The sequence below is a fragment of the Ylistrum balloti genome, unplaced genomic scaffold (genome assembly GCF_031769215.1).
Source record: "Ylistrum balloti isolate Yb309-2 unplaced genomic scaffold, AGI_CSIRO_Ybal_v1 Utg369618, whole genome shotgun sequence".
In the NCBI taxonomy this organism is placed as follows: domain Eukaryota; kingdom Metazoa; phylum Mollusca; class Bivalvia; order Pectinida; family Pectinidae; genus Ylistrum; species Ylistrum balloti.
Window position 1 is genome coordinate 713,371 of NW_026781890.1, and position 27,689 is coordinate 741,059.

General features: G+C 34.1%; 1 protein-coding gene across 3 annotated transcripts; it reads left to right on the forward strand.

Annotated features, from left to right (window-relative positions):
• Positions 1-347: 347 nt before the first annotated feature.
• LOC132548757 (serine/threonine-protein kinase PAK 1-like) lies at positions 348-27,630 on the forward strand. Of its 3 annotated transcripts, XM_060212650.1 has the most exons (16): positions 348-436; positions 5,861-5,943; positions 9,596-9,678; positions 11,199-11,308; positions 11,450-11,612; positions 12,587-12,642; positions 15,118-15,237; positions 15,757-15,929; positions 16,503-16,689; positions 17,191-17,283; positions 17,555-17,654; positions 17,833-17,929; positions 18,619-18,718; positions 19,188-19,325; positions 20,046-20,129; positions 21,750-27,630. In XM_060212650.1, exons 2-15 carry the CDS (start codon positions 5,879-5,881, stop codon positions 20,127-20,129), a joined length of 1,569 nt encoding a protein of 522 aa, XP_060068633.1. In that variant the 5' UTR covers positions 348-436; positions 5,861-5,878; the 3' UTR covers positions 21,750-27,630. The 3 variants fall into 3 exon arrangements, with proteins under 3 accessions (XP_060068633.1, XP_060068625.1, XP_060068641.1); XM_060212642.1 differs by lacking the exons at positions 348-436; positions 5,861-5,943; positions 9,596-9,678 and adding an exon at positions 10,554-11,063; XM_060212658.1 differs by lacking the exons at positions 348-436; positions 5,861-5,943; positions 9,596-9,678 and adding an exon at positions 10,554-11,063 and having other exon boundaries at positions 15,121-15,237.
• Positions 27,631-27,689: the final 59 nt, after the last annotated feature.

The window sequence follows — 27,689 nt, forward strand, 5'->3', positions numbered from 1 at the left end:
CTTTATTTCAATGAAAATACTTTATACGTTATATAGATTATTTCTGTGGCTCAGTGATTTATTGCATCTTCAAAACACAGTAATAAAATGTCAGTGTCGAAAGTCCGTAAAATGTCTGCAATTCAGCAGACGTCAGGCCTGATACAAATTCCAAGCGCACTTCGTCACTCTAGTCAACCTATCCTAAATTACCAGATATTAAAGTTAAGTTATGAAAATTAAAGGGATTGACATGATTACGTCTTGAGGAAACGGCAACTTTTGTTTGCAAATATTAGTCATCCTAGGTCTCTAACTTCTCGAACAGGTGCGTGCCGTGCGAGATCATAACGAGAGTTGGAATCCATCTTGGAAGTTTATGGGTGAAATGTCAGTATTTTAATGTGCTTAAAGATGGCTTCTTACTAGGATTTGCATCTGGACATTTACGTGGACTGTAAGTAAATTTAATTGCGATCCGTAAAACATCTGACAAGTACCGATAAATTCACAATAACTGTCGAACGATTGGTGAAATTGGCTTACATGCGTGTGTATTCGGACACCGATCATATTCACCGGTACGTTTTTAATCATCAAAAATATAAACAAAACGGTGTTTTTCTCTTTTAGATAAAAAGTTTAATTTGTTTTCAAATAGCATACCAGACTGTTCAGAAAATGATAAACAAGTTATTTCATAGTTACACACCACTGACTTTGTGCATGACTAATTGCATATACGGTATATAAGAACAATTATTATGATTCATTCATCTTTGTTTAGTCTGACTGAGATATGTTGCCTACTCAAAATTTCCACATGAATGTGAGAGGGAGCACCGAATGCATTGGTCGTTTTGTGTTAAGAAACTACTTTAAAATTTTGAAAATCTTTTATATGGAAATCTGTGGACGAGTGTTTTAATGGGTTTTGTCTTTGGATCAAAGCCCCTGTCTGTAATGTTAAAAGCCATATAATGGTTTCCTTATAATTACCAGCATTGGCTGGTGGGAGTACAGTGTCTGGCCAAAGCTTGAAAGGTCAGTAGTTCGAGCCCTGGTTTAGGCAGAGTATATACTCATGCCTACAATAAAGTTGGTGCTGTTGACCACTCCAACATTCATATAGAGTAGGATTTCTTTCCTCTTCCTCTCTATCCACAGCAGGTCCTCTTGCTGCTTCGAGCTTAGTCAGAGTTAGGTTAGGTCTGTAATTAGGCAAAGGGTTCTTCTTCAGAAATTTAGTTTAATAACAGTTCTGACAGTATATACAGTCCCAATCTGTATTATTTCCTCTCCCGTAACTTTATATAATATTTGCTTTCTACTCATTTTTTTAAAAATTTTTGTCCTGTCTGCTAAAGGACCGAAAAGTCATAATAACGGATGTAAAACCCGTATAATTAATTCCTTAATAATACATTCAAACAATAGAAGCTACAGTAGAATAAATGAGATGATACTTGAAAATATCAAACAAGTTGTTTTTTTGGGTCTGAAAACTTATGAAGTAAGGACTTATGTAACAGTTGATGGTATATTATGTCACCTTGCTAACCTCGGCTAGTGATAATTGCCTTTTGTCAAGCAGTAGATATTGCCTAATCATGACTATAGAGAGAACTCACTAGATTAAGCCCCAGTTCGGCCAGGGTTTGTATTTAACATGAATTCCTACTCTGAAGCATGCAATGACTGTAGGGGGTCAAACAATTATAAATGTCATAACACATACCTTGATATAGGTGTGTATACTAATGTAACTATGAAGGTGTGCATGAGGATACATCTATTGATGTAGATACCTGTATCAATATAGGTGTGGAGGCATACACAGTACAGGGGATTTAATATGTTTACCACTTGGTAAACATGCAGAGATCAGATATGTAGGATAAAGGTGTATGTTTCAATTTCCAGCGTAGGCGTTGTAATACCCATATATATTAATGTAGGCATGGAATAATGTGTGTACAGTCTAGGGGGTATGGGTGTGTATTCCAATATTTGTTGTGAAGATATGGTACAGGTGAGGTGTGTATTAACGTAAGTATGGAGATGCATATACTATACAGTGGATATATAGATGTGTGTATCAAGTTTGGTGTGGAGATATGTATACAGTATATAGGGATATTAGTGTGTGTACCAATTAGGAGTGTAACGACCAGTCTATAGCGATACACAAAAATAATGTATCATGATGCAGGATATATAGGCGCATCATTGGCACTCCAAGGGTTATGAGCACTTTTGCTCTCTGTATCCCTGGAAATTTTTTTCTGGTAAAATTGAAGGCTTAGTCAAAGTACTTCGATTGGTCAAAAGTGGGTTTCAGGATAAAAAAATCTGACCAATCACAGACAGGTACACTCTTTTGAGGATAACAGCCAGGACAACATAAATTATGTGAACTTGAGATATGGTATAGAAGATGTAGGTGTGTATACTGATTTAAGTATGGAAAGATATATTAAAGGATATAGGTGTGTTTACATGTAACCAATGTAGGTATGGAGAGACATATAAAAGGATATAGGGGTGTTTACCTATACCAATGTAGGTATGGAGAGACATATAAAAGGATATAGGTGTGTTTACATGTAACAATGTAGGTATGGATAGACATATAAAAGGATATAGGTGTGTTTACCTATACCAATGTAGGTATGGAGAGACATATAAAAGGATATAGGTTTGTTTACCTATACCAATGTAGGTATGGAGAGACATATAAAAGGATATAGGTGTGTTTACCTATACCAATGTAGGTATGGAGAGATATATACAGTGCAGGGGATACACTTGTTGGGAGATATAGATGTGTATACCAATATAGGTGTGGGGATACATAGAAAGTACAGGAAAGCACAGGGAATTGCGTATGTGTATCAATATAGGTGTGGGATACATAGAAAGTACAGGGAATTATGTATGTGTATCGATATAGTTGTGGAAACACACATACAGAATATAGAGGATATAGGTATAGTAATAATAAACTCTGTATATTTAGTTTGCAACAATTGCAAAGCAAGTTTTTCCAACTTACATTAATCACTCTTGTTGGCCTGGATGGAAGCACGAAGGGGTTTTAGTATGGGAGGAAACTGGAGTACCCGGGGAAAACCAACGTGGTAGAGCAGGTGACCCCATACCTTTTCACATCCATTGCAGGAATTGAACCCCGGACGGCTATGTGAAAGGCCAGTGCATTACCACTTTACCATCCAACCACCCCGATATAGGATATATCAGGTAGAGGTGTGTGTTACAATATAGGTGTAGAGACACACATACAGTATAGGGGATATAGGTGCAATGTAGGTATGGAAATACATTATTGAGGATATATGTGTGAATAATAATGTAGGTGTGGAGATAACATAAATATAATGTACAGGGGACATAGTTGTGTGTACCAATGAAGATGTAGACCGAGATACATATAAAACACAGAGGATATACATTTTGTAGGTGTGTGTACCTTTGTAGGTGTGGAGATACATATAATTTTAAGTACTAATTAAGGTGTATACCAAGATACATACACAGTAAAGAGGATATACATTTTGTAGGTGTGTGTACCTTTGTAGGTGTGGAGATACCAGTTTAAGTTCTAATTAAGGTGTGTACCAAGATACATACACAGTAAAGAGGATATACATTTTGTAGGTGTGTGAACCTTTGTAGGTGTGGAGATACCAGTTTAAGTTCTAATTAAGGTGTAGACCGAGATACATATACAACACAGAGGATATACATTTTGTAGGTGTGCATACCTTTGTAGGTGTAGAGATACCAGTTTAAGTTCTAATTAAGGTTGTACCAAGATACATATACAACACATTTTGTAGGTGTGCATACCTTTGTAGGTGTAGAGATACATACCAGTTTAAGTCCTAATTAAGGTGTAGACCGAGATATATATACAACACATTTTGTAGGTGTGTGTACCTTTGTAGGTGTGGAGATACATATAATTTTAAGTTCTAATTAAGGTGTGTACCAAGATACATACACAGTAAAGAGGATATACATTTTGTAGGTGTGTGTACCTTTGTAGTTGTGGAGATAGCAGTTTAAGTTCTAATTAATGTGTAGACCGAGATACATATACAACACAGAGGATATACATTTTGTAGGTGTGTGTACCTTTGTAGGTGTGGAGATAGCAGTTTAAGTCCTAATTAAGGTGTAGACCGAGATATATATACAACACATTTTGTAGGTGTGTGTACCTTTGTAGGTGTGGAGATACCAGTTTAAGTTCTAATTAAGGTGTGTACCAAGATACATATATAGTAAAGAGGATAAAACTGTGTGTACTGATTTGGGTGGTGAGATAACATATACAGTATACAGGGGTTATAGGTGTGTGTACCAATATAGGAGGCTGGAAGCCAGATCAATGATAACACATCAATACCAACAATGAGTCATGCTACCAGCCAGGCTAGTCATAGCCTTGAAGCCATCTCACCAAGCTAAATGTTTTGTCTGCAGTCAGAAAGATCAGACCAATATAGGGTGATTTTTATCAGAAGTCCCCTGACCAATGACTTCGTCTTATAATATACAATACATATGATACAAGTCACCCAAGTCAACTTACAGTATATCTCATAGAATGATTTGATGAATTACTATTTACAATGATAAATGAATTTACTGATACTTTGGCTTATTCTTTGTTAACCAGCCACGGGTATGAAAACAAATAAGACTTACAGTAATTTTACTGTCATATTCACTCTTTGCTTCCATACCTTAAAGTTGAATTATATTTAACAAATTCAGTTAAAATAAATATTACCAACTTCATTCTTATTGTTGACATTTACATATATAAAACTATATATTACATATAAGAAATTTACTTCTTACATAATATCTTGTATATAATTACTTATATTGTACTGTCTTGGTTAAAGTTTTAGCTATACAAATATACACATTTATTCTGGTAGTATAGACTCACCAAATGCAAATTAGGCTGAACACTTGTCACCTTTTTGTGTATGTACAATATCAGGGATCGATCTAAACAAAATTTACAACTGGAAACAGGAATGAGTATTCCCCAAGTGGTATTTTTCCCGTCTGAATATAAACAAATACCACATCAAGATAATATACTGAGAATATGGGTAAATTTCCAAAAACCAGAGTTAATTAGTATATTTTTACTTAACATATCATATTTCAAGTCATGCTATCATGAAAAAGAAATATCAATCTGACCTCAATATTATGATGTTTTATTTATTCTTCAATTCATGTATGTCATAAATGTTAGCTCTATCCCTCTTTCGAATTTAATCCGAAAGGGCTGTCTGGAAATTCTCCATTTTCAAAAACAGGCCAAATATTTCTCCTTTTCCATAATGGGTATATATCGTAATCCCCAAATTCTAGATTGACTCCTGGATACTAAACAATATGGTATCAGTCATCAAAGAAATTGAAATTAAAAATTGGCTTGCAATATTTTCCATGCAGTTAAACATCACTTATAGTTATATCTATATAGGTATAGTAAGTATATGTGTACATTATAATGTGTTAGTTTTCATCATTTGTTTTCACGTTTACGTTTCCATTTACCATAAAAATAGAAATATAGGTGTGTTCTTTGCATCACTGCACCTAAACAATCTCAATTTTGTGGACAGACAGACAATACACAGTGTACATTCTTATCAGATTAGACTTATGTTGGAGGAAGTATGGACAAGACTTAGCTAATGATAATTTTTAAAGTTCATTGTTGCCTGCTAGATACAAATGTAGTTGATTTAAGAATTGTTGTAATACAATATCAGTAAAAATAAAGCTTTTTGTGTATGTCCTATGTAAAAGTATATTTCTTTTGTAGTGAATTAGCTGAGGCACCATGTCTGACTCGTTTGACGAGATGGAAAAGCCCCCTGCCCCACCCGTCAGACACACAAGTACAAGGTAAGTAGTTAGCTACGTGTCGCCCAAGACTACAAGGAGATGCATTTATGCGTACAGAACTTATTGTTAACTAAAGATAAGTCTGTAGATATTCTAGTGTCATTTATAACTTACCATATTTTCTAGGCTATAAACCGCACCTGAGTATAAGCCGAATGACTTGCTTTTAGTGGTTTTTTGTCGATTTCATCCACGTATAAGACACACCGGGATGTAAGCCTCATCCTTTCTTAGGATGTGGTAACCGTTAAGTTGACTAAAGTTCATTGATATAAGAGACAGTGGAAGGCAATTTATCAAGATCATCAGTGAAACATTTAATAAAGTTTTCAAATGAGTTATACATAGATAGTTCTTTATTTTCTTGATGCATTTTAAAAAAATAGCAATTATCAAAGTCGATGCATTTTAAAAAAATAGCAATTATCAAAGTCGTTTGGCTTGGAAGTCTTCAAAGATTGTCTACCCATAGATTTTGGGCCTGACGTTATGTGCTATTTATGTGTAAGCAAAAAATGATTAGATGTCATTTCCTATTTAAGATAGTCATGCTTTGTTGATGTAATGATACATTAAGAGGATTTGTTTGTCAATAAAACTAGCTAGAATACGGTCAGATTGTATTATAGGAACCATACCTCACAATATTCTGTCTTTTGAGTTATCTGCTCTTGTGTGTAGTTATTGATAATTTGTCAGTTTCGTTTGTTACAGTAACGTCATGAGAAAAATATGTAATTTTCTTATACAATCTAATTATGTAACAATCATGATCAGTACTTGCTCACAAGACAGACAACTTTGCATTACATAAAGACAGAATAGTTAAATAAAAAAGGTGATAATGAGATGGATGGAATGGTAGCATTGCTTGGACGGAGTACTATGTAATATGTAGTAGACTTAAGTAGTTTCACAGGTGAACACATATACATCTCGTTTCGAATCCTTTCTGTAGAAATGAACTTGATTGTTGAATAGGGACTGCAGTACATCCATGATATATACATGTACATCTTTGAACACTCAGAATAAGTACATTTTACATGTTAATACTCCATCAATAATTTATTGTATACTGTGTTTATGGATGAAAAAATGGTGGTCTTCACATCTTTTTAAAAGAGATGTTTAGAAACTACTGGATGTATACATGTACTATAGTGGGGTGTCATCACTCAATCACATATCATAAAAACTCTGCCAGATGTTTCTGTTATCACACAAGTGATGAAAATACCAAATTACAGGGTGATCTGATGTACACGGTACAACCAGTGTGTACTCACACTTCACTGCAGTTTGCACTCATTCTTCTAAATGGGAAGAGATAAGAAGTAACACTCTTTGATATTAATGGCTGGCATTTTTATCTGAACCACTTTCCTACACTGCATGTTAGCTATTTATGGGCCACACTTTTGATACATGAAATAAAACCTTAGTTGAAGTTTCTCTACATAACATTTGTGGGAGTCGTTTGGGGCCATTTGATCCTATGATAAACACAACTATAATAAAATGTGTTTTGTGTTTTATTTGTGAAATAAAATCATATATATGTAATAGTATATATTTCAAACTAACCACCCAGATTGAGAATATTGCCTTACATATAGTATTCAAGTTATTTTGGACAACTTGAAACTTAATGTTTTATTAAGCATAACTTCTTGAACATAATTGAAATGTATGACACATTCATAAGATCATACAAGAAGAATCCACACACACACACACACACACACACACATACACACACACACACACACACACGAACGAATAACACCTTATAAATTCAGAGTTAGATACAGTAGTGCCAAACGATGAATAAAACTGATTGGCATGCAAATTACATGTAAGTGCTAACTTACTGTGATATCTGATTTGAAGAAAAGAACTCTCCAAGCATACAGCATTTTATCAGATACAGTACTTTTGTCCAACAGATCAGTTAGGCAAGATCACTTAGGCAGTTTCTGTATATAGTTCATACTTAATCTAATTCCAATATAAGAAATAACACTTTTGGTCTCGGACCGTTTAATCTCACACCATGAAATATTTGACCTTTAACCATCAAATTTCACCTCACATAATCAGATATTTAATCTTTAACCATTAGATATTTGACCATACACCATTAGATATTTTTGACCATACACCATCAGATATTTTATCATAAACAATTTGGTATATAATGTTTTCAATTTTTTTGTTTTTATCCAAATGTACTTATATCAAAAGCAAAGGCTGATTGACAACATCTGACAGAGAATTAACACAGCAGATTAAGGTCCTATTTAATTGATTTCTCATTTTTATTAGTTATACATTGTTTGTTCAGCAAAATATTTCACCAAATCATCATTGAGAAGAGAGTATCATTAGCAGGGTGAAAACGTTGTTGCATTACTGTTACAGAAAGTTCGTTGAGGGTATTCTTATCTTTCATCATGTAAAACATTTGTGGAATTCAATGCCCCATTGCTTCCTCTTAGCAGGTCAACAGTACACTGGCATGCTGCTGTACTGTACAGTATATATAGCACAGATAAACAGAATATAGGCTAAAGTGTTTCATATTTAACCCTTTCTTAACGATTGTTACAATCATTGCTTTTCTGTAAACAGATCAATATTATACAAGTTCAGATGCATGTATACATGGAGTACATTTAAGATAAGTTAATTTGTAACAGCTTTGGGCCAGAATTATACACAAATATGTAATGAAATCATGAGATTATTAGAAGAGGATATTAATTTCACTGGTTAGTGATTTTTTTTTCATTTTTGTGATGGTCAACTCAATCTTAACACTAGGCGCTTACTGATAAATGCTATGGTACTGGCAACACACAGTTACAAAATATTCAATTCACCTCTGAACTGAGCTTTGTGATATCTGAATAAACTTTTGGATTAAGGTGCTTGGTACTTAAATCTATCTTACTTCTTAACTGAGTTAAAAAAATTCACAACTCAAAATTTAGTTATACAGTACATTGTATTTTGTTGACATCATATCGAATACACAAAATTACCCCTATCATGTTTTACAGAACACAAATCATCACCTCTGTTTCATGTTTAAGAATACAAAAACAGTTGACTCTGCTTTATAGAACACATCATTACCTCTATTTCATGTTTAAGAATATAAACAGTTGACTCTGGTCTATAGAACACAACATTACCTCTATTTCATGTTTAAGAATATAAACAGTTGACTCTGGTCTATAGAACACATCATTACCTCTATTCTATGTTTTGGAAACCTGTAATATTTCGCTAGTTAGTGAATTGATTTTCCCTCTCTAACCCTGACCTAATGAAGCTCTGAATTTTACCAGTAAAGGCTCCAAGTTATATCGTTGTTGAAACTCTTCCTTGCACAATGTACTTAACATGACCCTTATACTGATTAAACAATATCCATGGCCCTTATACTGATTAAACAATATCCATCATTATTGATGGGAGACTGCAAAGGACACACATAAGACCTTTTAATACAAATTTAAGATTGAATAAATAAGGGTTATAATTAAACTGCATCATACAGCTGTTTTATCCAAAGATAGTTTTTGAATCCATATAGCTAGTATTTTGATACGGACAGATAAATAATTTTTCTTTGGTATTACAGAGATGCTCATAACATGGAACACAAACCTCTCCCAAAAGAGCCAGATAGCAAGGAGGAGAGAAAGAAAGTCAAGACACCAAAGAGTAAGTCTTTAGTTCCGTCTTTTTTTTAGTTGTAATATCTCTGCAGAAAGAGGCGGAGGGCAAGGAGGCACAGGAAAAGACAAATTTTAGTTTTGTCTGTAAAGTTTTCCCATAAAATTTATGTGGTTTTTCTTTTCAAAGTTAAAGGCATTCCTGGTGTGTAGTCTCTTTAAATCTTTAGAACTGTAAGTTTTAAATATCATCATCTATGGAATTGTGTATTCAAAAATTACATGTAGGTCCAAATGTTACGTAGTTTTGAGGATAGAAACATTCGATACTGTGCAAGAGTGTCTTCCATCAAGGTTGTTAAGGTCACCCTGTTTGCTGTTTTTATTAATTTGAGTAGTGCCCTAATTAACCAGTGTTAGCTAACTTGATATCAATTCATTACATTATTTTGTGAGAAGCCTTTGTAATTTGTTTAGTTGGAGAATGATACCAAAACAATAAAAATGATATCAGTTGTTTGTATTAATCTGATAATCAAGTATGAGAGAGTTAGGTTTCACCCTTACATCTCTGTCTCACCCTGTTCACTGATACGTCCTGATTTATGATGTATAAAAATTGTTTAATAGCTAGCCTAGATTTACTTTTATAATACTTTGCTACATAATACAGTTAATAAAATAATGTTTGTAAGAAAATTTATTATATATATTTACCTCTTATTCAACGACTGCGGCCATGTCAATACTTTACCAGGCGTCCTGTCAACTGGCCCTAACAGGAAGTTCTAGTTTGTAAGCTTTAATTGTCCACCTACTGTAGAAACACTTGTGTAGTGTGATTCATGGGACTTCCTGCTAGGGATTATGGGTAATAGGGTTGAAGGGGATGAGCAAAGAATGTAATCAGCATTATGGAAAATAGGATGAAATCACTCCCTCGTTTTCACAGGAACTGAAGGCTCCATATAGCATGTTGACCAGTGGTCTGCCTGTTTTGACCTTGCTATATATCAGGTCGTTGTTGGAACGTCATCAAAGATTGTATGTAATGGCAGATAACTTTTAGGAGAGGATTCGAGGATGATTTGAGAAAATCTTTCTTTGTCGTTCTTCTTCTATTTTTTCCTGGAGATGTAGTTGATGGAGTAGCTGTGAATGCTTCGTATTGTTGTGGATTATAAGTGATTAAATATTAGTGAGGGAACAGGATCTCACCAGCATAGTGTATAGTACGACTACGGTACACCCTTCAGCTTCTGTCTGGCAATAAGTGTTCAATAATGTCTTCATGGAAGCGATCTAGTGGTGGCTCTGGTCAAGGGTCAAGGTCAAGTGGTTCAGGACAAGGGTCAAGGTCTAGCGGCTCAGGTCAGGGTTCATGGCAGTCTGCTCTAACGAGTACATTGCGCAGGATGAGTGGTGGACACAAGGGTTTGTAAAATCATAATTTTTTGAAAAACTCTCTTAAAGATTTAAAGTTGACTTTAAATCATATTACCTTTGATATAATATGAAAGAATGTTTTGATTTCTTAACAGTGCATTGAAAATTAATTTCTGTTTACAGGTAGCAAGGTGGCCAGACTGAAGGACATGGAGAAACCAGTGATCTCTCCACCATCAAACTTTGAACACACGGTCCATGTTGGTTTTGATGCACACACTGGGGAGTTTACAGTACGTTTATATTGACTTTCTAGTGAATTCACAGATTCACATGATACTTATCAATGTAAATCACAAATATTTTGTACATTGAAAATACTATTTGAAAATGTATGATATGGTTGTACTTATTTTTTTTTTATTTGATTTCAGGGAATGCCTGAATCATGGGCAAAACTGCTGTCCAATTCTAACATATCCATCACAGAACAGAAGAAAAACCCACAAGCTGTCTTGGATGTCCTCAACTACTATGAAACCTCAACAAAGACAGAGGAGTCACGTCATAAATACATGACCAACGTCAAACCACCTAGTATGTCATTTATACAATCACAAGAGATCTCCCCCCTCACCTCCAATATAAGAGGAATAATTATTTCTCCCCCAATCACCTCCAATATAAGAGGTATAATGATTTCTCCCCCAATCTCCTCCAATATGAGAGATACAATGATTTCTCCCCAGTCACCTCCAATATGAGAGATATAATCATTTCTCCCCAATCACATCCAATATAAGAGATATAATGATTTCTCCTCCAATCACCTCCAATATAAGAGTTATAATGATTTCTCCCCCAATCTCCTCCAATATGAGAGATATAATGATTTCTCCCCAATCACCTCTAATATGAGAGATATAATGATTTCTCCCCCAATCACCTCCAATACAAAAGATAATGATCTCCCCCCTCACCTCCAATACAAATGGTTATGATCTCTCCTAGTCACCTCCAACATAAATTAACCCCACCACATCAATTAAAATATGCTCACTCTCGCTGCAGAAAGTTACTCACTCTTATGACCAGTGATACTTGTACTGCAGTATACTATATATATTTACAGGATGTGAGTATTATAGAAGTGATAATACACATGTATTATGTAAATATCTCTGTTGAAATGGACTGTGTATACATAGAAATCTTTATGACGATATACATTTGTAGTCAGAGCCTTTAGAATCAGCTGTTTACTGTATTTATAACTCGTCTGACATCAAGTGTTGTATTGTAAAATATAATAAAACTAGCATATTATAATTCACAGACAGAGGTTAAATTTTGTTTAGATTTTTATACACCCTGTACAGATAATAATAAAAGACTAATATGTTCTGTCATATAAACAGCTATAGACAGAAGTGGGGTCCCCAGATTGGAAATAAAGCTAAATGCGGCAATGATTTCATGAAATGAATTATTTGATTGTCAGATGACTATCAAGACCCATGCACCTTTTGATGCTGATTGTTAAAATAAAAACTTTGCTTTGTGTTTTTCAGGTGCGGATTCTATGCATAATGCCCTGTCAGAGAAACTTAACATTGTGGTGTCTTTGGTAAGAAATTTCCTTTCAGTTATAATATCACATAAGGTCTTAGAAAAATGGTGATAATCTAGATCAGCTGTTGATGTCACTTCATTTTCTTAATTTAAATCACTATTTTACATCTTGATAACTCCAACATAGTGATACCATAAATATCATCCATTGATATTACAGGGGTAACAATCACTTTCGCTGTTAGCACCCCTGTTAGGGGTGGCAGAGAGCAAAAGTTATCATAGCCATTGGAGTATTAAGGATGCATAAATATAGAAGGTTATTTTAAGCAAGATTGATTTCTTTTATTCACATTGTATAAAGTTTTAGCCAAGAAATATAACAGATTTGAATTATATTTGTGATGTAGACTGTTGTCATATTGGTACTCTAATTAGCTGTCTTCTACCACTTCAACGGCTAAGTTGTACAAGTGAATTTAAGCACCAAGATCAACTGATATGAATAAACAATACATACACCAAACAGAGGGCATTTCAGTAATGGCTACCATAAAAGATCCATGTTAAGATGACTACAGCTGCAACAGAGAAAAACTCCATAGTGACAGTGGTATATCTATTACTGGACCAGTGACATAGTGACAGTGGTATATCTATTACTGGACCAGTGACATAGTGACAGTGGTATATCTATTACTGGACCAGTGACATAGTGACACAGTGGTATATCTATTACTGGACCAGTGACATAGTGACACAGTGGTATATCTATTACTGGACCAGTGACATGGTGACAGTGGTATATCTATTACTGGACCAGTGACATAGTGAAAGTGGTATATCTATTACTGGACCAGTGACATAGTGACAGTGGTATATCTATTACTGGACCAGTGACATAGTGACAGTGGTATATCTATTACTGGACCAGTGACATGGTGACAGTGGTATATCTATTACTGGACCAGTGACATAGTGACAGTGGTATATCTATTACTGGACCAGTGACATAGTGACAGTGGTATATCTATTACTGGACCAGTGACATAGTGACAGTGGTATATCTATTACTGGACCAGTGACATGGTGACAGTGGTATATCTATTACTGGACCAGTGACATAGTGAAAGTGGTATATCTATTACTGGACCAGTGACATAGTGACAGTGGTATATCTATTACTGGACCAGTGACATAGTGACAGTGGTATATCTATTGCTGGACCAGTGACATAGTGACAGTGGTATATCTATTACTGGACCAGTGACATAGTGACAGTGGTATATCTATTACTGGACCAGTGATATCTTCATACTTTAAACTTGACACTAGATCCACAGTAATGTCCTTAAAACTTGTCATCAGGATAAATGTTAGCAAAATCAGACATTCTCATTTCTGCATAATTTCTATTCATGCATGTTTGGTTTTCACATTTTGACAGGAGAAATCGTTTAAGTTTATTTAGACCACGAACAAATCTAGCTGTATGCATGTGTGGGTACTAAGGTGGCTAATATCAACTTTGATACATTCAAATTAATAGCACCAATATTTGTGTTATTATCGAATCAATATTTATATCAGCCACTGTATATAATGTTGATACTTTGTTATACAACTTTTTAACATATACTGCTGATGAGAGGCATTTTGACATTTCATTTAAGTGTATTATATTCATGATATGACTAAACAATTTATAACATTTTTCGTAGTGAAATATCTGGTCATATATTGAATTTTTATATTTGTAATATTAAGGGAAATAAAGTTAGTAGCAAAGGTCTCTGTCCACGTTCCAAATGATTCATCAACATGAACATCTGCTACTACCCAATGGCTTCTGTAAATCAGGATAAAACAGAAACAAAACCTTTCACCTGTAACAATTGATTAATAGTTTATTTGGTACATCTCCAATAGGCCTCTGATTAACCAGATCTACAGTGGCTTTGTCAGCAAGTTACGCTATACTGTAATTTCATCAAACCCCATTCTTCATACTGGTTTTAAATTTCAAAAATATAATTTTGTGAAACAAAATCATGTGCTGATATGAAATGTTTTGCGTTATTCAATTTCTAAGACAGAAATTACAGAAGATGATAATTGAAAAAAAAAATTAAGAATGGTAGATTTTAAAGATTTTCTCAAAAATTGTACATTAGATTAATAATGCAATGTAACTAAACATTGATATGTATTGATACATTAATATTTCTGCTGGAAGAAATCATTCAATAACCAACCAACATTATTGAATGTTTTGGATCAGCATTGCCTATCATTATTGATAAAGACTATATTCGGGCAAATTAAATGAGATATTTATGGTATTAAATAAAACCCCATAGCTGCATCAGACTAAACATCATTAGAGATATGAATTTACTCTTGGATTTAAATTACACAGGTTCACGTTTTTGTTTTACATTCAATGGAAAATGTGAAAGCCGAAATTTTGAATTTGATTTTGTGAATGTAAATGTAAAATAATCCATACCCTGAACTCTGTTTGTTTCAGCAGCCTCCAGCTTCCAAACCAGAAAACTCCTCAACACCCACACCTGATGATGTGGACGAGGAAGATAACGAGGCTCCACCACCCCCAATAGCCACACGGCCAGACAAAACAAAATCTATAGTGAGTGTACATTTTGTAGAAACCTTGATTTTAAAAGCAGGTCATAGCGGAGCTCTTCTTATATAGATTAGCCTGCAATGTCATTATGTTATTCAGAGATGAAAAATTTCCGCCAATCGGCGGATTTCCACCTTTTTCATGACAAATTGGGTCATTTTTGAGATCGATGCAAATCCGGTGAGAAAATTTCAGGGGTGGGTGGGGGGTTAGGTATGTCTTGATGATGCATTTTGTTTTTAAGCAACCTTCGTCAACTCCATTCTTAAATCCTTCCATTTATATGCCCTTATAAACTGTAAAATTAAACATCGAGCAGTTACAAGCACCAAGTTTCCAGTATTGTCAAATCGATAATACGAAGGAAGATAACTCTTACATCAGTCAAACGTTTGAAAGCTATAGTTGAATTACAACAGAGAGGAAAAATTTCCGCCGATCGGCGGATTTCCGCCTTTTCCAATGCCAAACACTTTCATCTCTGTAACTCATAGTAATTTATTGTTATGTTTTTACTTGCAGTACACAAAACCTATAGAGGCAGATGAGAAGCCGAATGGTGCAATTTCTACAAAGAATGAAAAGCCAAAGAAAAAGAAAATGTCAGATGAAGAGATCTTAGAAAAATTACGAACAATAGTTACTATAGGAGACCCGAATAGGAAATACACAAAGATGGAAAAAATAGGTCAAGGGTAAGACTTTAACCTCCTCAAATAGGTCATGGTATGACCTTGTACCTTTCAAATTAGGTCATTGCTATGATATTGTACCCTTAAAGGTTGGTCAAGGTTTATATCTTGTGCCTCCATAAGAACATCAAAATAATGATCTTAATGTATTGAGTGAAATATAACAAACAGGCATTGCCACGATATATGACACATGCAGGGATAGACTGAGGCCAAATTTGTTTGGTATAAAGATCTGAAGTGGGTGAAATTTCTCATAAAGCTGCTGCAACACTAACGTTTTGAAGAAGTCACATTTTATTGCATCAGCTGTTATATATCATTATGTTTGATTTAATAAACATGTCCATCCCTGTAATTTTTCAAACTTGAGTTTTTAGTTGCAATATTTGTTCCACATCAGATGGAAATGTATCCATGTTAGTAGTTTTACCAAGCACACCTTTTTTATCACTTTTTTATAAGTACATATTAAGCTTATTAGATCAATTATGGTAGAATAAGAAATGAATGATACAGCATGTTCTGAGTTTTGGAGAAATGATCAGCATGTAATTTAGAATTTTTTTTTCACAGAGCTTCTGGAACAGTGTATATAGCTGTTGAAGTGGCTACAGGAAGAGAAATAGCCATCAAAACAATGAATCTGTCACAACAACCAAAGAAAGAGCTTATTATCAATGAAATTCTAGTCATGAGGGAAAATCAGAACCCAAACATTGTTAATTATCTAGACAGCTACCTGGTTGGAGAGGAACTATGGGTAAGTTGTAACTATTTTACACAGCGACCCGTTCAGGAGGAATTGTGGGTAGTAACTATTCAACCAACTACCTGTAAGAGAGGAATTATGTGTAGTAACTATTTACACAACTACCTGTAAGAGAGGCATTATGGATAATACACTATTTACACAGCTATCTGAAAGAGAGGGATCATGGGTAATAAACTATTTACACAGCTACCTGTTTGAGAAGAATAAAGGGTATCATGTATACTTGTAGGTAGCTACATATACCTGTTTGTCATTTTTCAGTAAGCCGATGGGATGAACACATAATACTCCAAGAAATAGTTTGTTTATTACAGGATAATGATATAGTGCTTATTAATATTTTTATTAAACATGCAGTAGATGAGGATGGGTTAATTACTAGAAATGGTGTTCTGTCAGATCAATACAGTTGGAAGGTGTTATTATTCTATGGATATTTTAACAATCGTTATTTATACACGATGTTTAGTGTGAATTATTGCTTTGAAGGTTGTAATGGAGTATTTAGCTGGTGGGTCACTGACAGATGTGGTCACAGAAACCTGTATGGACGAGGGACAGATCGCTGCTGTTGCAAGAGAGGTAAGACTCACCAGTGTCAGTTACATTTCAGATAGTTGAACTTTATCTGGAAAACATCTGGAGAGCATAACAACTGTAAGGTAAAAAGTGCAAAAGAATAGATAAAAGCAGCTATCAGATAACTTCAAAACAATGGATGGAATATTGTAGAAGTGTTGTGATTTAGATGTATTGAACTGAGATAAAAACTCACTCAAAATAATTTCAGGCTATAATGACAGCTAGAAAAAGACTCTCTATATGCAGTGCAACTGTATATTTTTCTTTACAGTGTCTACAAGCCCTGGAGTTCCTACACGAGAACCATGTAATCCACAGAGATATCAAAAGTGATAACATCCTTCTTGGCATGGATGGAAGTGTGAAATTGAGTGAGTTATCTGCCCTTGGCCTATAGATAGTACACTTCCTTTAAGGCATGGATGGACAATTTTTATTCAGTGATCTTTCATAGAGAAAAAAAAGTATTTTTGAACTGAACACTGCCCTTTCTCATCAATAGAAGCAAACAGAAATGACAAGTGTACATGTGTTTTTTTACATTTACAGCTGATTTTGGGTTCTGTGCGCAGTTGTCAGCTGAGCAGAGCAACAGGATAACCATGGTGGGAACACCTTACTGGATGGCCCCAGAGGTTGTCACTAGGTAAGATAAAACAGCCATTGTTGGTACACTCTACTAGATGGCCCCAGAGGTTGTCACTAGGAAAGATAACACAGCCATGGTTGGTACACTCTACTGGATGGCCCCAGAGGTTGTCATTCGGTAAGGTCATACAGACTCGTGGGTCACACCTTACTGGATGGCTCCAGATCTGGAGGTCGTCACTAGGTAAGGTCAAACAACCATGGCTGGTGCTCTCTAATGGATGGATACAGAGCTCAATGGGATAGCTCAAGATCAAAACAGTCATCACTACCAAGGTTAACTTGTCACTGAAACATCATGGTAGAAATGGTCATACTGTAGCTCTGTCAAGATTCTTGCAGGCTAAACCTTGTTTTATGAATGTCAAAATAGAGAGACATAAAGTTGAATACTTGTTTTGTCTCTAGTCGGAACTTGATTTTATTTCAAATATACTTTTTGTATATATGCTTCACAATGCTTTGTCATTTCCCTCAAAAGATATGATTTTGTCTTTTGCTTCAGTTTTCAGATTTTTTTTAATGAAAATGTTTCCAGAAGCATTACTCAGGTATATCATAACTAAACAAGCAGCATCTAAAAGAAAACTAATTATTTTTTAATGTGTAGCAAAAGATAATGAGACTGTTTTACTGAGTGTATTATATTGTGATTGATAATTCACTGACATCAATTTTTGATTACAGGAAGCAGTACGGCCCGAAGGTTGATATATGGAGTTTGGGTATCATGGCAATAGAAATGATAGAAGGGGAGCCTCCTTACCTTAATGAGAATCCTCTACGGGTCAGTATACCTTTGTTTGTCCGGTGTTAATCTAGAGTCAGTTACCCTTTAGTTTGACTGATTATCATTTTATGTATTTCAGGGCTGGTGTAATTCTGATCAATACTAGCTGTAATATAAGTGTTGCTCGACTAGGGAAGTCTTCCCCACCACCAATAAATACACATGTTACAGGCCTTTTACTTATACATACCTTGTGTATTGAACATGATGTCTATTATTTCACTTTATACTCTTTGTCTATATACAAAATCTTGTTCTCTCTAAATATTATTTTTGATTACAAGCTTATAATTTTTGTATCAACATTTCACTCCATACTCTGCATTGTTTGAAAATGTCACATTTTTATTGAAAGCTCTTATAAAATCTCATATCATCATTTTACTTCATACTCTGTGTAAAAGTTTTCATACTAACATTTCACTACATGATATTCTGTGTAAATATATCATTCTTTCTTTTGCAGGCTCTCTATCTGATTGCTACCAATGGCAAGCCTGACATCAAAGAGAAGAACAAATTATCACCTGTTTTCCAGGATTTCCTTGACAAATGTTTGGAGGTTGATGTTGATAAAAGATGCTCAGCCTCAGAGCTACTCAAGGTAAGGTTGAATCCTTCAACTTTCATTTATTACACTGCCTAATTTTGCTGATGTAGATAGAGTTATGGCCCTTTGAACATTTTGTTTTTTCTTTAATTTAAAATTATTGTATATTAATGATTGCTTGATGATGACAGTGTTTTGATGATGATGATGATGATGATGATGATGATGATGATGATGATGACGATGACGATGACGACGACGACGATGACATAATTATGAGTGTTTCACAAGTTTGATCTTTCTTATTTTTTCAATTCTTAGATAAGTTTTTTTATGCTATCGTCTTTAAAAAAAAAACAAAAAAAACAACATTTTATTCACCAAGACCAAGATGAACATCTAAAATACTCCCCTTCCTTTTATGACCACACACACATCGTTACACTCAAGCTGATATGTACAGAACAATTACTGTCTGTCTTTATACCTTACATGTGATATAATTATATCTTGCACAACATACATACCTGGTACCATACAATTGTCATACCTGTTATTTTCTTTTAAGCACACACATTTTTGATAACACAAATGATAAGGTACTTGATTTTCTTTATAAATATCACCAAAGCTGAAAACGGAAATCATAGGTAACCTCGATAATAATGGAGCATGTGATATGAACTTAATTAATTTGATTTTAAGTTTTCAGCATTATCACAAGATTGCTATATAATAAGTAAAACAAATTGTATGTTTCTCTTTGTTTGACAGCATCCGTTCCTGCGTCTTGCAAAACCACTGGCAAACCTCCAGCCATTAATTCTGGCTGCCAAAGAAGCTCAGAAAGGACATTAGGTCAGCGGGAGTTTAAATGTCGTTTATCAGATATAGTGTCTTTATCTAATGAGAGTGTTTGATTGGTATATAAGTACATCCTTGTGTTTAAATGTCGTTTATCAGATAGAGTGTCTTTATCTAATGAGAGAGTTTGATTGGTACATAAGTACATCCATGTGTTTAAATGTCGTTTATCAGATAGAGTGTCTTTATCTAATGAGAGAGTTTGATTGGTACATAAGTACATCCTTGTGTTTAAATGTCGTTTATCAGATAGAGTGTCTTTCTCTAATGAGAGTGTTTGATTGGTATATAAGTACATCCTTGTGTTTAAATGTCGTTTATCAGATAAAGTGTCTTTATCTAATGAGAGTGTTTGATTGGTATATAAGTACATCCATGTGTTTAAATGTCGTTTATCAGATAAAGTGTCTTTATCTAATGAGAGTGTTTGATTGGTCTATAAGTACATCCTCGTGTTTAAATGTCGTTTATCAGATAGAGTGTCTTTCTCTAATGAGAGTGTTTGATTGGTCTATAAGTACATCCTTGTGTTTAAATGTCGTTTATCAGATATAGTGTCTTTATCTAATGAGAGAGTTTGATTGGTCTATAAGTACATCCATGTGTTTAAATGTCGTTTATCAGATAGAGTGTCTTTCTCTAATGAGAGTGTTTGATTGGTATATAAGTACATCCTTGTGTTTAAATGTCGTTTATCAGATATAGTGTCTTTCTCTAATGAGAGAGTTTTATTGGTACATAAGTACATCCTTGAGTTTGGTGTTCAGCTTCTTTTTCCAAGTGTTTTGTATGATATTGTAAAATAACTGATTTTTCTCCATAACTGTAGTTTCACAGAGTATCTTATAAAATCTGCCAGTGATCAAGTCAAGACTCTGGACAATTCAAAGTTTTAATCTTTGTATGATTATGTAGGACAATTCGAAGGGTCTTGAGGTTGTAATCAGATTTTGACTTTGATAGGAGCAGAACATTGTGCCCAGACATGCAAACATATAGGAATGAATACTCAAAGCTTTGGTTTGTTGCCTCTGTCAGATATCTACTTGTATTTTGTAAATTAATTATAACAATTCTATAAGAAAAGGGATTGCAGAGGGTAGGGCCTTTGATATAGTAGAAATGGTAGAAGTTTGGTATGTACAAGATTGGTTAACTAGGTAAAGGGCACAGAAACATTGACTTAGATTAGAGGATAACTGTAGTGTGTTTTGTTATTTATAGTTACATGTCATGATTGTGTTATTGTAGATTGAATTTTACTGGTGACAGTATATTGACGTTGTACCTACTTAATTTTGAAAACATAGTACAGTCTTCCCAAAGCTTCATCATATATACTATGATAATGCAGTGTAGAATTCATTGTTTTTAAAATGGGCTACATACATGAATGAAATATTTGTGAAAATTATATTATGGTCACAATATAACCAATCACATAATCATCTTGACATGGCATAATATTGGGCAGTTTTGGTACACGCATAAAGATACAGATATTCTTACCTGTATTCTACTGTAAGCTGTATATTTATAGGTATGTTAATTTTTTGGGGTGCAGATCAGATATTTATTTGTTGTGTCAACTGACCCTGTGACTACTATTTGCAGGCAGTTGCTGACCGATGGTTTCTGACAGCGATTCTGTGATGACATAGTTTTCTCTGTGGAAGGGAAAGGACAATGTTTAGACCACATAGCCAGCTTCATCTTTAGATCACCATGGTGACATGGTCTGCGTGATGTCAGTCTTCCAAAACCAGCTTGATATATAGTGTACTTACCCACAATCTGTATTGTAGTCATGATTTGACAATGCCACAGTGCTGATTTTGGGAAAGCAGTGTGTCCCATTATATTAGTGGAAGAAAGTGCACTGTACAATGTGAGATTGATCAATCTGTGGAGCTGTGAACCCATGTGGAAAGAACCAATTCATCCATTTGTGAACCGACATTAAACAGATGGATTCTTGCTTTTTTGAACTCTGTTTAAAAGAGTAATAATTTAGAAATGTTTGCAAACATGGAAAGGACTGCTTGAATGAACTTAAAACCACACAGGAAGGATGGTTCCAAATGAGAACCCTCTTAGAAAAGACTTCTTTGTTAAGCTTTGACCCTGTACAAATTTTCTAAACCAAAATGAATACAAACCAATCAGAGAATAATTTTGAAACCCCTGTCAAAGGACTGTTATCGTTGTATTGCAATGAATGTTTTAGTGTAAACGTCAGCTCGGAGTAAAGTAGTAAAGAAATGAATAGCTAGGTATGAATGATAACACGTTTTTAAAATTTAATTGATGGGTCATTTAGTGCTTGTACAATTCAAATCAAAACGGAAAACATGTAAAATGAGGACACTTCTAGGTCTTTTTGTCATGGAGAATTCATGGACAAATATTTTTTGAAAAAAATTACATTTATCGTTTTAGTGAGCAGTTACGAGATGTATTGACAGCCGGTTTCTGTCTTTACCACAAGTTTGGAATGTAGAAACTATAGCACAGCCATTGTCTTAACGATTTGTAAAATTGCTAGACCTGCATTGAGTCATTAAATGTTGGCAAAAATAAGCAGAAAGATCAGTAGGTGAAAACCATTATTAAATACTAGATCTAGTGTAGGAAGCTGCCAGCTGACTCTCTGCCTTTCTCCAGGCAGCCATCTTTCTGCTTTCTCCAGACAGCCATCTTTCTGTCTTTCTCCAAGCAGCCATCTTTCTGTTTTTCTCCAGGCAACCATTTCTCTGTCTCTCTCTTAAGCTATCCATCTCTCTGCCTCTCTCCAACTATCCATCTCTCTGCCTTCTCCAGCTGTCCATCTCTGCCTTTCTCCAGGCAACTATTTAGCTGCCTCTCTCCAGGCAACTATTTATCTGCCTCTCTCCAGGCAACTGTTACTGTGCTTCTCAAGGCAACTGTCTCTTGACTTATCTCATGGCAATTGAACCTTAGCTTTTCTCCAGCCATCTCTCTCTCTTCCTCTCTCCAGTCATCCGTCTTTCTGTCTCTCTCCAGGCAGCCATCTCTCTGCTTCTCTCCAGAAAACTATCTCTCTTCCTCTCTCTTTTTTTAATTCTTGTTAAGAAAAAAAACCAAACAAGGATAATCAAGACAATGGTATTTAATGAGTCATAGGATGATCATGAGTAAGGCACTATTGCGAAGAAATATTGTGTTGCTGTAGTTAAATCTTGACACAGAAACAATGGCATGTTAACAATCTTAAAACATTACTATTCAAGAAATCTCAAAAACATCCAAACACTATGTGACGGTATTTGTGTTATATGATGGTACATTGTATGATGTTGTAGATGGTGTGAGGAGTCTGCTGGACAGAATTAAGACATCTGTGTGTTATACATGTTTAAACAATTATGTATAAATGAGTAACAAGAATTAATCTAGTTCTTTCTATCGCACTGCTGCATAATATTGAATAGAAGATTTTGTCACTGTAGTTGTCTCCTAATGACTATGTTAGTGTGTTTATACACTCCTATATGTGGCTGCAGTAGCAGCCTATGCGCTATTGTTACATCATTGATGTTTATGTCAAAAAACTTACACAAAGAAGTTGCCACGGAGACAATGGATCGGAAGCTAAGATATCATAAAGATTTAGTAACTTTGATCATATAATTAAAAAGATATTAAATTTGTCTCATTTTCATATGCGATAAATATCATGAAACACTTGTCACAAAGTTTTAAGCTTGTCAGATGCTTGCTAGAATTAGAAATTTTTTTGACTTTTGTTGTTATTATCACTAAATCATATACATTATATACGATCCTAGATGGATGACATTACAAGCACCTGTGCATACAATGAAACCTTGTTACTATGGCGACCAGAGTCATGTTGATGGGTAATGATATTATCACATTACAGATTACAAAGTCTTTTGTCCTAGATTCACAGAAATTAGGTAACAAGTGGTTGTTGGACATCATTTGTACTATTGTGCCTTTGGTTTGCTAAGTGTTTCATATTAAGCACTAATGTGTTTTTAAATCACACAACACTTTTGCTCAATGTTGGATTTCTTATTCATAGCATCTTTATGTTGCTTTTGGTAATTACATCCAATCAGATTGATGATTTTATTTCAAGTAATGAATGATGATCACAGTAAGTGTCACATACCTGAATGACTCTTAGTTCCTGCTGTAGTACTGGTACATATAGCTTAACTACCACAAACTTTGTGAAATAGTTTATTATTGAAGCCAGCTATAAGTTTCCTTCAGGAGTTTAGGGACTTATCTACTTTTCCATCTGTAGAAAGCAAACTGAAATTGAATTTGTGTTTTGTTGGCATGTGCTTGATTTCATTCACTGTGATGATGTACATGCATTATTAACAGATATTCATATTTTATCAAAGTTTCTAATTTTTTTTGGTAATTACCAGGTATTTAATTTTTATTAATCTAAATAGTGCTACTCTCATAATGCAAGGCCCTTTATTAAAGTTGCTTTTGCATAACTTGTTGAAACCACTAGACCATTTGAATCTGCCAGAAAAAATGCCGGGCTCAGATCACACCGAGTCTGGACAGCAGAATATTTGGTGTGTACAGATTGAGGGTGCAGTCATAACACTCCGAAAGTAACTCGTTATATTTGTAGTTTTCAGAATTTCAGCACATATTTCCAAAAGTATTAAGTATGAGATCAATGGATGATATCTTATTTTTAGGTCATTGTTTTATTCCTGAGAGGAAATTCTGAAATTGTACAAAAGAAGCCTAGGATATGACATGTTGGTTACCTCACAGCTTAAAATTACATATTTCATATCATGACTATTGAATGCAGTCGGTGATTTTTTCTGTAGTGCTCATTACTTATATCTGATAATACCTATACACTGTTAACATTCACTTCATCATTATACATAGAATGACTCAGTCTCTACACATGATGGTGTAGTTTGATGAAGATATAATCTGACAATTTGTGACATATATCAAACTGTGTTAAAGCTATTCCAGTAAAACATCTAACCAGGACTCTATGTTTGTATAGGGGTATCGTTGGCCATAGAATTTATTGATAATTTGCTAATAGAAGTAATAGATAGGAAACTCAACCATGGATGAAATTAATTTTAGAGACCTGGGATCAATGTTATACTGGAATAATGGTCAGTAACAATTCATCAGCCTTAACTTTATTATAGTATTTAGGAAACTAATTAAGGCACAGGTCTAAAAACAGTATATATAGTAACAGGTATGGTTGATGAAAGTTGATCACTTGGAAATAACTGGTAAAGAAAGATGATTGAATGAATACTGCCACATTGATGTGTTTTCCTAACTTTATGCATGGTATTATTGTATGTATAGAAGCATTTATTGACTGTGTATACTGCCCAACGTCCTGATGTCTTCCCTGTCTTTCTTGCTTTACTGTAGATAATAATATTGGTGAAGTATTGGTGCTATGTAGTCGCTGGTAAGAACATTACACACTTGTCATATCTAATAACATTTTATTACATACCTACTGTACTGTAAAAATACTTACCATAGCCATACTACAATAAACCCTTGTAATAAACCAATTGTTGACTTTGAGTTAGAGATAATAAATTGACTTTGAGTTAGAGATAATAAATTGACTTTGAGTTAGAGATAATAAATTGACTTTGAGTTAGAGATAATAAATTGACTTTGAGTTAGAGATAATAAATTGACTTTGAGTTAGAGATAATAAATTGACTTTGAGTTAGAGATAATAAATTGACTTTGAGTTAGAGATAATAAATTGACTTTGAGTTAGAGATAATAAATTGACTTTGAGTTAGAGATAATAAATTGACTTTGAGTTAGAGATAATAAATTGACTTTGAGTTAGAGATAATAAATTGACTTTGAGTTAGAGGTAATAAATTGACTTTGAGTTAGAGGTAATAAATTGACTTTGAGTTAGAGATAATAAATTGACTTTGAGTTAGAGATAATAAATTGACTTTGAGTTAGAGGTAATAAATTGACTTTGAGTTAGAGATAATAAATTGACTTTGAGTTAGAGATAATAAATTGACTTTGAGTTAGAGGTAATAAATTGACTTTGAGTTAGAGATAATAAATTGACTTCAAGGGCTTATATGACAAATGAGTTTACTATCTGACTTTAAATTAGAGGTGATTTATTGACCTTGAGGATAAATAAGTCCACACTCATACTTAGAGGTGATTTATTGACCTTGAGGATAAATAAGTCCACACCCATACTTAGAAGTGATTTATTGACCTTGAGGATAAATAAGTCCACACCCACACTTAGAGGTGATTTATTGACCTTGAGAACTTACAATTAGACAATAGGATCAAATAAGTCCACACCCTGACTTTGAGGTGATTTATTCACCTTGAGAACTTATAATTAGACAACAGGATAAATAAGCCCGCACTCTGATATATAGTCAACAAAGGGTCAATACTAAATTATTAAGGAGACACTTTCATTTTTTGAAAACTAAGATCTTATTTCATTCCTTACTGCCAGTAAATTGGTAAGACTTGTAAGATGCTCATAATTGGTTTTTGTGTATCAATTTTTTTTATTTCCATTTAATTTGCAAATAATTTGCTTTAATTTGAAAATTAAAATCATCAGTATAGATTAAATTTTTCAATGAGGCCTTGTACTGAATTATATTAACTTCAACTTTCAACTGCAGATTACAAGAAAGCAATAGACTTTTTGTACTTAGTGAACATTAGTGGGGTAGATCAGTGTTTTGTATTCAGAGGTCTGTGTTCATTTACTGGGTTACAAGAGGAGGAAAGTTCACCATAAAGAATGACAATCAATTCTTCAATCAAACGTTTTCCTTAGCTGTGGATATATTTAGATTTACCAATTAAATGATCATTGATGAACATTTACATTCTGGAGTTTGACCTGTATAATATCTTAGCATGCGACTTGAGGTTGATGTTGATGTTGCTTTAAATGCTTTCTAGGAGATAGCTTGGTGGTGCAGCTTTTATTCACAGCTCCTGATGTTCATTATGTGAGTACCTCTTACTTTCATATCTCAATGAATTGTTTGTCAAAAGGAACTCTCTCGCCATTATTTTTTGTGTTCTCAAACCCTATCATTTTCATCTGTTTTTCCATGTTACATCTCTGTTATTGATTAATGACATGAGGCTAGCTTATTATGTAAGATTGATCACTTTAAACCCTTTATCATAAATAACCATGTAACATGAACTTGTCCATTTATATTATGCATAATGATGCAAATTTTGTTTACATATATGAACATTGTTTAATGAATCAGTCATTTTTTTGCTTCACTTGTACTAGTCATACTGTAGCCCAACATTTTGTAGTTAACATACTGTAGACTTAGCTGTGTAGCTTATGTTTTTATAAAGTCATTGTACTTGTAAACGACATATGGTTCATAAATTATATGGACGATAAAAATAAAAATAAAAAACAATTATGAAAATTCAATGAAGTTCTTAGTCTTTTTTATATGACGGTTTGTGACTGGGTTCAGTCTGTAAACATAT

Excerpts from the sequence above, each read along its gene's own strand:
- LOC132548757 (XM_060212642.1), top strand. The coding sequence starts at position 10,913 with ATGTCTTCATGGAAGCGATCTAGTGGTGGCTCTGGTCAAGGGTCAAGG. Across the intron at positions 15,238-15,756 it reads CAGACAAAACAAAATCTATA|TACACAAAACCTATAGAGGC; the intron begins GTGAGTGTACAT and ends TTTTACTTGCAG. Across the intron at positions 16,690-17,190 it reads TGGTTGGAGAGGAACTATGG|GTTGTAATGGAGTATTTAGC; the intron begins GTAAGTTGTAAC and ends ATTGCTTTGAAG.